Here is a 10,290-nt window from a genome sequence, read left to right as displayed (position 1 = left end):
AAAGCTCACATTGTTTGTGTTTCCAGTATTAGCTGTAGCTATAGGCATTTTGGCATCGGAGCTGAACTCTTAAGGCAACCCACCATTAACTCCTTCAATTTGATCCTGGAGCATCTGGACTTAGCAGCCCAACACTCTTTCACATCTTTCCCCAGTTCTTGCTGCCAGCTCAAGTTGTTATTAATGTTATTTATTTAAAACCACCATCTAACCCTGACTTTCAGGCCCATATAGGGCCCCCAACGTAGCTAAAAGGTAGTTAAAAACATAATTCACTAAATTTCTTTTAAATGATTATTGTAACAAAGAACTACAAACCAGTGTCAACTAAAACAGCAGCAGGGGTATAAAGAATGGGAAGGATTCTGCTCCCCTCTTTGTTCCTTTCTGCAAGTCTTGGCCTCAGTTACCTCCCTTTAGCTCAGTGATCTGCTGTTAGGTAAACTGCACAAAGTACTCCCCCTCCCCAAGAAATATTACTTTCCCCTTCTTTGTGTCTCTACAGAGCATTGGGTTCTCAGGCCTATCCTCACTCCTGCACCAGGATAATCTGTCCCCTGCTGATGTTTAATCCTAAAGCTATGGAGCCTTTAGTTGCAAGGAAACTTGTGTGTGTGTGTGTGTGTGTGCATGCAATATACCAAGTATTTTATTTATAGAATCAAAACATTGGAAGGGAACTAGTCCAATGTCTTGTTGATGTAGAAACTCCACTCCTGCAGCATTCCCAATAGCTGGTCATCTAGCCTCTGTGCAGTCCTTTACTATCAGAAGGACTGGAATCTTACCATACAACTTGGTCCTCAGTGCTTTGCTGCTGAAACTCCTTTTCATTTCACTAATGGAACCCTTTGGTGAATAAAGCTGAAGTTATTTTAAAACAAACTTTACTCAAGAAGAGAGAAATTATCAGTAGCTTGCTGCATTTACTGGGTGGTATTTAAAGTATCAGTGTAGTTGCATTAAGGCTGATTTTTTATTTATTTAAAAAAACCCATAATGGAAATGTTGACAACAAAACGCATTGTTCATCTGCGAGAACCAGGAGTTATTTGCAGTGAAAACTGTCTGATGTTGTTATATTCAGAAAACTGCCAGTAGAGGTCAGCAGATATTCTGATTACACAGAAAGTAAACCAGGCAGGCTCAAAGCATGATGTGATTGCTCAAAGTGAAACTTAATGGGAGTGTCTCCTATTTCTGCTTCAGCACTCTAACATCAAATCCAAATGTTCAAGAGAAATCTCTGGAACCCCAGGCCCTGTCCACAGAGATGACCAGTCCCCAAAACCTTGATGTGGGAGCTGTCCTTCCAAATGAGAACTGAAGGTATAGGAGGAAGAGATGGTATTAAACCACAGCCCACTGACAAAAGCAGTAGCTTTTTACAAGAAAAATTATAATCCACCCTGAAACTTTAGGATGGCTAAAGCTGTAAATAGTTAATCAGATATATAATGACACTCTCCTGATATCACATTTTTGGTTATGCATATGAAGCCTAGACTGATCTCAGCTGTCTCACAGGCTGGGAACAAGCAAGGAAACAGAATCTGCTGCTGGGGGCCCATGGGGAATGGCTGGAGCTCAGTGGTAGAACACTTGTTTTGCATACATAAAGTCTCAGGTTCAATCCCCAGTATCTCCAGGTACAGCTAGGAGAGACTCCTGCCTGAAATGCCGGAGAACTACTGCCGGTCAGTGTGGACAGTACTGAGCTAGATGGACCACTGGTCTTACTCAGTGTAAGGCAGCTTCCTATGTTCCATCTGATCCCTAATGAAACCTTCGGCCCTTGCAATGTTGTTTGACTATAGGTTCCCCAATACTGACCTAAAGAAAGACTCGTGCAAGTCCGCTTTCCAATTGAAAAGTGACTGAGGAGGGTCACAAACACAGAGCTCCAGCAGACTGGTCTGCTCCTCCGGTGACAGCTCTCAAATCACCTCTGAAACCTAACATTCTGTGTGGCCCAACCTGATTTCACTAGATTTGTTAACTACAAATTCCCTCATGTGCTCAAAGTGTAGAATCAAATGCTTTCCAGCAGTGACAGGTGAAAGAAAAAACCTCTTGCTCTGCATTATTTCTGTTCTCATTTCTACAAACTGCAAACATGCAGGGTTTTGCACACAGACAGATTCATGACAGGTTTGCTCTACCTTAAGTACAGGTCATCTAGACACAACGACTCCTTTTGACTGCTTTATTGAATACATAAAATTCTATTTGAACACATCTCTAGTATGTAACAAAACATTGTAAAAATGTTATTACTACAGTTTCTCCGACATGCTTGTAACAGATGTGGTACAGACCCACAGCATTTCGCTCTAATTCCATGCAATCACCTAAGGAGGAGAGGTTAAGACATTATTGAGGCTGCATCCTAAAGGACATGAGCTGGGCATTTAGCTCACACTAAAAACTAATGTGGCCCCATCTGGTGCTAAAATAAATTGGGAAATATATAGCCTGGATTATGTTTAAAAACTCCAAGCCCATTAATGGCTCATACTTTGAAAGCCAGACTTCCTTTGAACTTCACAAAAGAAGCGAGATTGTCAACTTTAGACTGCATATTTTGATGTTTATAAAATTGCTATTTTTGTGGTTTGAGGGAGATTCCAATCTACCTTGTTCTCTTCTTACATTCTATTAAATGATACACTATGATTCAGATTCATTACTGGCTTCAATCTTCTATTACATTACAAACTTGTAGGAAGCTGTTTAAATCTGGTGGCACCTGTTTTTGGTACTGGTTTTGTCAGAATGCTTGGGCACCTATTCCATGACAATGCAATAGGCAGACCCTCTTCTGCTCAAGGAATCTCCTAAACAGAGGTAAGAACAAAAACATTTCTCTGCAGTGTGACAGGCCATCATAAAGAACTGAAACTGAACTCATTATGCACTTCCTTAGTGCAAGTGACACAAAGAGAAATTGTGTTTAACATTAAATAGCAGGAAATGAGAGCTCTAGACCCTCTTCTCAGTGGTCCCAATCGCTGTAAGTAACAAATATGGAATCAAGGGAAACTATGTTTGTCTCCAAATTCTTACATTCTTTTAGGAATTAGAGGAATGCTGGGCAATATCACTGGGGAAAACAGCTGTATATCAACCTCTGAAACCTTAATTTTTATATAATGCAATTTCTCCCAAATATGAAAAGGTGTCTGAATCAGTGGCCACACTGCTGAATATATTGACCTAGTAGAAATTTTACTGAAAATGAAATGTCTGCTCCAGCTTATGAGAGTTAAGATTTCTCTCCATAGTTCCTCTATGTAAATTCTAGTAAAAGTGCTTTATTTACACACTGTATGTGTTTTCACACTCTTCTCTTCCTTCTCTATATCACTTGTAGATCTAAGTAGTTTTTGCTTCCAGCTGTTTATCCTTGCAGTTCACGGTCATCTTTGATCAGCTTCATATTTTGCACATGAATGTTTGATAAGACTTAATATCGCAATGTATGGTGTGTTCTCACAAAAATAACCTATGCTAGCTGAGGGCTGGGAGGAAGAGATGTTGAAGGAAACTATCACTGTGTTTTATATGCAGAAGTGACTATACTCTCAAGTGTGTCTGAAAGCTTGTATTTAAGGAGGCCATTGTACTAAAGTGAGCCGTGTTGGGTTAGAGTCCATTGCAGATAATTGTTAAATTTAGTGTCTTCAAGGCCTATGGTATAGGGCCACGGTTGGCTGCCAAGCTAGCATACAGAAGGTGAACCAGTGATGCACTGGAAAACAGCAGATTCTTTTACTGTTAATATATTTGTAAGAATTGGTGGAACGGCTTAGTTCTTTGTGAGGGTCAGTCTGGATGAGTTCAGCATTGACAAAGGATTCAGTGCTGGAAAGGAGACTTCAGCACCACTGGTAGACCAGCTCTTCACTGGGAATGGACAAGTGCTCCAGCTCCCTGCCCAAAGCCAAAGCCCTTTGGTCCAAAGTTCTTGGCATAGCAGCCTGCAGGAGAGGAGAGAAGGGAGACATGGAGTGTTGGCTTAGGGAGGAACCAAACATTCTTACAGAGTATATCACTGAGCAAGTATATTGCTTTGGAAAGCAGTAACATTACACTTCCTGCTTCAGGGACAAGCGATGCGTGTGTAGCTTCTCCCATTCCCTCATCAAACTTTTTTTTTTCTTTTTGCAATAAATTCAGCAGTAGTTGCTGCAATCTGCAGCAATTACAAATGTGTGAGTGGCAGCTTTAGTGAAAAACTTGCTGGTGGTGAAAGGGGTAAGAAGCCTCTTTTTCGGTGCAAATTGATTTTGTAAAACAGCAATGAATATCAGGGAGAAATTTCACAAGACAAGAGCATCACGTGTTGTTTGGGCCTCAAGACACACCATGGTGATATGAAGGAGGTTTACACACACATGTATGTATCATTAGATGTTATCTTGATATAGGCAAATTGAGGAAGAGTAAGGGGGACTTATCCGCCTCATAGTTACATCGTAAGTCAAAGGATAGTTGCAAATAGTAGAGGAACCCATGTGCACCACCTGGTGCTCTTCTGAATTCCATAACAGAAACTTTTGTAGTTTTGCATCTGGAGAGGGACAGAACACCCTTTGAATTTGTATTCCATTTGACAACAGACCAGTCACTAATAATTACATATCACTAGTCACCTAACATAAACAAGACATCCTGAAATAGCAGCTCTTACCTTTGCAGTAGATTTCACCATCCTTATCAGCCAAAGTAGTGGACTCCAAACTTTTACCACACTTTGCACATCTGAAACACGATTTGTGCCATGACTGAGGACAACACAGGAGGCAAGATAGAATGTAAGGAAGAGGACTCACAGTGACACTTTTGATCTCCTACATTAGGTATTGTCAGATTTTTAATTTTTCTAATGCAGCATTTCCTGATGGCAATGCATAAGAGCAGTAAGCCATTCATCCAGCTTCCCATCCTGCTCTATATTGAAATATTCTACATTCATAGTGATCACTTCTAGGTTCTGGTGTTTTAATGTTAGATACATCCCAAGGAAGAGAATGCACACGTCCCAGTTATCTTCATTAACCCCATTTATACTACTAGCCTTAATCACATTTGAGGGAAGGCATTCCATAGATCAATGCACTTATTTGTTATATATATCACTTTCTCCCACTACATCTTAGTACATACATCATCTGACGAAAGATTATGCCACTCTGTTTTCTTGCTGCAATAGACTACAAAAAAATATGCTAATGTGACAGAGGATAAATTGCGAAGGCTGTTTTGAACATATTCACAAAAAGCTGTAGAACAGCCAGATGTAGCTACTTCACATAATATGAAGTTCTTATATGGATATAGCTTCCATGTATCGAGTATAAACTGTAATGTGTGACAAGTGCATACTTGTGTGTTTCACTATGTGTCCCCAAGGCAGGAAACATCAATTGGCAGTTGTTGCCTTTCGTATGCAATATGTGGTATTTAACACTAGTCCTACTCAGAGTAGACCCATTGAACATAATAGACATGACCAGCCTAGGTTAATTAATTTCACTGGGTCTACTCTGAGTGGAACTTAGCTGAATACAACTCAATATTATTGTTGTTTTGCTTTCAATTCAGCATGTGACTGAAACAAAGCTTGTGCTCCAGGGTTCAGCTCTTGCTGTGTACCAACAGCAGGCTCTTACCTTCCCAGCTCCAACCACCTTCTCTGCAGCATACACAGCCTGTCCGCAGCGGGGACAGCCATCAGCACCGCCCACCTTCTCTGCCATCCTAGATGCATTGGGATTGTTGGTAGGCTGATGGGGCTGGGGCCTGTGGAGTCCAGACAAGGAAACAATGATTCTGTGTTTGCATGAATGTATAGTATACAGTCTCTGCAGGGGAGAAGAGTATTTGAAACAGCCAGTTCAGGTTGTGATTATGGAAAGAGTGGGGAACAGAAACACTGTGCCATCAGTATTCCAGGGACAGATAAATTCTAAGATAGTGTTGTTGCTGATCTTCCCTTTTTGCTGGTGAAGGCCAAGTCAGTGTGCTGAAAATGATCCATCCACGATCCTGAGTATCATGGGACAAGACCACTGAACTTGTTTGTATCACATAGATCTGACTGGATGAGATATCTGGGCTGGTACTTATCAGGATAATCCCAGCCATATGTTCTGTGCAGCAACAGTCAAAGACTACAGTTTAGGAGAGGGTACAGAAATCTTGTCATTCCAGAACTGTGCAACTAAGAAATAATGCCCAAGTTTGCCTTTTTCCCCTCTTTCTCCCCTGCCCCAATTTCTTTTCCTTTTGTGTTATGTTTTTTAGATTGTGAACTGAACTCACCTTACACCATTACCAAGATTTGCAAGCCATTCTAGGTGGTTTGGTTTTGTTGAATGAATGAATACTTTTATTTTGGTCACAGACCAGCCATTGTATCACTAATTCCAGTACAAAAAATTGGATCATACACAAAAACGTGAAATACAAACGGGTTAATATAAAAGAATTTACAATTAAAATTTAAAAACATACAAAATTGGCTAAAATAAAAAATTTAACCAAGATCCATAACCATTTTCCTACACTTGATAGCTGCTGCACAGAATCTGGCCACGTTACTAGTGACCCAGGGGATTTTATCCGCTAACATAAAGGAGAGATAATCAGATTCCCAAACCACAGGGAATGCTTGTAAGATTGGGGTGATGAAAGCAAGGCGGATGAAAGCAAGGAGCAATGTAAAAGGACATGTCCTATTGACTCCACCTCCCCATTATTACATGGGCAGACTCGATCACCATGGGGGACTCCGTTGTATCTTCCCTCCAACAAAGCAGGAGGCAAGACATTGTGTCTGGTTTTGTTTTGCTGAAGATTGGGATAAAAATGCTTTAAAAGACAAATCTTTCAGAAGCACAGAAGGTCCTAACTAGATGCAACCGCAGCCTTAGTCCTGTTGCTTTTGCCTGTCCAGTTGCCTTCTCCCAGCCATGTTTCTTCTGGCTAGTCTTACTTCCAGTATCCGAGCCTGACCTGGAGAAAAGCAACTGGGAACAAAAGCAGCCAGGGTGGGGGGAAATTCAGCACCATTTCCCACCCATCGTTCCTCTGCTTTAAAAAGAACTCCACTCCATGACACATGTAGAAGATGTCAGTCTAAAATATTCATATTTGGCACAGTTAGATCACAAACGCCGGCTAGTTAATCAGGGAAAAAGGGATTTCAGGCTAGATTTCTTGGCTTTTATCTAGATAACACACAAATGTTTTTACTGCAATAATGCATCCAGTTAAATTAGAGTGCTTAAAGGGGGGCAGGGTATAAGTTTAAATAAATATGCATCTTAGACTAAAGAATTCAGAGTGCTGCAACTTCTCTGAACCCAGAAGCACATGGGAACTGACCAAATTCCCATCTTAAAATTGTTGATAGTCATGGGGAACTCAGAGGTCTTGATTACTGCAAGGGAGATAAGGACTTGAGCAACAATAACAGCTACAGCTATAGTACAGTATCTCTCTGGAACAGCACAGTAAGAAGAGACCGGCCTAAGAATAAATTGGGCAAAGATATAACAGAGCCAAGTAAAAAGTATTGGCGGGGATACAAGACGGGTGTTAGGAGAGAAGGAGAAAGATGCCGTCGGGTATCCAACAATAACAGCAATAATAACAACAGCAGTACCAACAGCTGCTGCCTTCGCCATAGAAGTGGAACTTCACCAAGAGAAATCCTATAGGAGAAATGACGCCAAACATCAGGCGGGTATATCATCGGGTGACGCCAGACACCGGATATTCCCTAGATAAGAAGCTTGTTTAAAGAGCTTCCTTGAAATGCCACCTCAGGGACCTGGTGTGTCTGAGGATCATTCGGTCAGATACAGCATTGCGTGAAGAAAGGGAAGAGCACAGACAACATCTGGAGCCTATAGAGAGGAAGAGGTTGCTGGTGGTGTTGTGGCCACTGCCTTGGACCTCAGCTGTTTTGGGCCTTGATCTTCCCACTGAGATTTCCTGCTCTTTGCAGGACTATGACCAAGGCCCTGACTCAAGATCAAGATTAGGGCCTTGATTTAGCAGTTTTACTATCCATCCAGCTGACTTGCCTGGCCCACCTGGGCAACAATAATAAGATTTTTACTTGCTTATAGCTGCTGGTCGGCATAGTGTGTTGCTTTTAAGAGCAAGGCTTTTGCCTTTTTATAAAGGAAGGATGTATTTTCAACTAAAGAGGGCTGAGGAAGGGATCCAGGGGACTGCCATTAGTGTTGTGAAGGGCAGAGGGAGATACGGAGCAGGGAGACATTTATGTCATCGGGGAGATGGGTATGCAACAGGGTGCTGGTTGCCCCCAAGCTGTCTCCCCGCCCAAGTAGTCTGTATACCCGAGGTGATAACCCCCCTGGGTTGAAAATGCTGCTTATGAATGCAGGTCGGTGAATGGTAAAACAACAGCCATTCAGGATCTGATACTGGATGAGCACGCCGACCTGGCTTGTATTACAGAGACCTGGTTGGATGAAGATGGGGGGGGTTAATCTCTCTCAGCTTTGCCCACCAGGTTTCTCTGTACAGCAGCAGGCAAGACCTGGGGGGCAGGGAGGTGGAGTTGTAGTGGTCTATCGTAATACTATTCCCCTGACCAGGTGCCCTATCCCACAGTCTTCAGGGTTTGAGTGTGTGTATCTGAAGTTGGGTGGCCGGGACAGAATAGGGATTCTATTGGTGTACCGCCCACCCCGCTGCTCAACAGTCTCCCTTTCTGAGCTAGCCGGGGTGGTCTCGGGGTTGGTGTTGGAATCACCTAGGTTTGTTGTACTGGGGGACTTCAACATCCATGCCGAGACCGCTCTGGCGGGAGTGACTCAGGATTTCATGGCCTCCATGACAACCATGGGTCTGTCCCAAGTAATATCTGGTTCCACTCATGCTTCTGGACACACTCTGGACCTTGTGTTCTGTGCTGGATGGGATGATGGTGATCTTGGTGTGGAGGAATTCTCTGTAGTTCCGTTGTCATGGACAGATCACTACCTGGTTGGGTTTAGACTCACTGGGACTCAAAACCTCTGCAGGGGTGAGGGACCGATAAGGATGGTCCGCCCCAGGCTGATGGATCCGGATGGTTTTCTGAGAGCTCTTGGGGGTTTTCCTGTCACCTCAGCAGGCGATTTTGTTGAAGCCTTGGCTGACCTCTGGAATGGGGAAATGGCCAGGGCGGTGGACATGATCGCTCCTGAGCGTCCCCTCTCACGGAATGGAGCCAAACCAGCCCCCTGGTTTACCAGGGAGCTGATGGTGATGAAACAAATGAGACAGAGACTAGAGCGACGTTGGTGGAAGACTCGGAGCGAGTCTGACCGAACATAGGCTAGAGCCTATCTGAAGGCCTACTCCGTGGCAGTGCGGGCAGCAAAGAAATTATTCTTTTCAGCCACCATTGTGTCTGCGGGGAGCTGACCAGCGGAGCTGTTTCGAGTGGTCAGGGGTCTCCTACATTCTGGCCCCCGAGACGGTAATATAGACCACTCATCAGCCCGCTGTCAAGAATTTGCACAGCACTTCGCAGACAAAATCGTTCAGATTCGTTCTGACTTGAATGCTATAGTTGATACAGGCTCAGTGGATGTAACTTTGGCTCCTGCTTGTCCAATAATAATGGATTCTTTTCAACTTGTACAACCCGAGGATGTGGACAGGATCCTTGGAGAGGTGAGGCCCACCACATGTCTGTTAGACCCTTGCCCTTCCTGGCTTGTTAAAAGTGCCAGAGGGGGCCTGGCCGAGTGGGTGAAGGAAGTGGTCAATGCCTTCCTACAACAAGGCAGAGTTCCAATGTGCCTAAAGGAGGCAGTTGTAAGGCCTTTGCTGAAAAAGCCCTCCCTGGACCCCTCTATTATGGATAATTATCGGCCAGTGTCTAATATCCCATTTCTGGGCAAGGTAATAGAGCATGTGGTGGCCTTCCAACTACAAGGATTCCTGGATGAAACGGATTATCTAGATCCATTTCAGTCTGGTTTCAGACCTGGTTATGGGACGGAGACAGCTTTGGTGGCCTTGGTAGATGACCTACGCAGAGAACTGGACAGAGGGAGTGTGTCCCTGTTGGTTCTGTTGGACCTCTCAGCGGCTTTCGATACCATCGACCATGGTATCCTTCTGGGTCGCCTTACCGGGATGGGACTTGGGGGCACCGTTTTACAATGGCTCCATTCCTTCCTGGAGGGGCGAACCCAGAAGGTAGTGCTGGGGGATTCCTTTTCGACTCCTTGGCTGTTGGCCTGTGGGGTCCCTCAG

At 43.6% G+C, this 10,290-nt stretch overlaps 1 protein-coding gene across 1 annotated transcript in view; it reads right to left on the bottom strand.

The window, feature by feature from the left end:
- Positions 1–2,192: 2,192 nt before the first annotated feature.
- The window catches only part of CSRP1 (cysteine and glycine rich protein 1), a 34,329-nt gene continuing 26,231 nt past the window's right edge, over positions 2,193–10,290 (bottom strand). The window contains exons 5-7 of the mRNA XM_061631878.1: positions 5,676–5,805; positions 4,694–4,787; positions 2,193–3,980 (exon numbers count right to left, since the gene is read on the bottom strand). Coding sequence (XP_061487862.1) covers positions 3,904–3,980; positions 4,694–4,787; positions 5,676–5,805 — 301 coding nt within the window. The 3' untranslated portion in view covers positions 2,193–3,903. The remainder of the gene's footprint in view (positions 3,981–4,693; positions 4,788–5,675; positions 5,806–10,290) is intronic.

This window comes from Rhineura floridana, chromosome 6 (assembly GCF_030035675.1).
Source record: "Rhineura floridana isolate rRhiFlo1 chromosome 6, rRhiFlo1.hap2, whole genome shotgun sequence".
In the NCBI taxonomy this organism is placed as follows: Eukaryota; Metazoa; Chordata; class Lepidosauria; order Squamata; family Rhineuridae; genus Rhineura; species Rhineura floridana.
The sequence above is the reverse complement of the archived record's forward strand: the minus strand, read 5'-3'. Positions and strand labels throughout refer to the sequence as shown.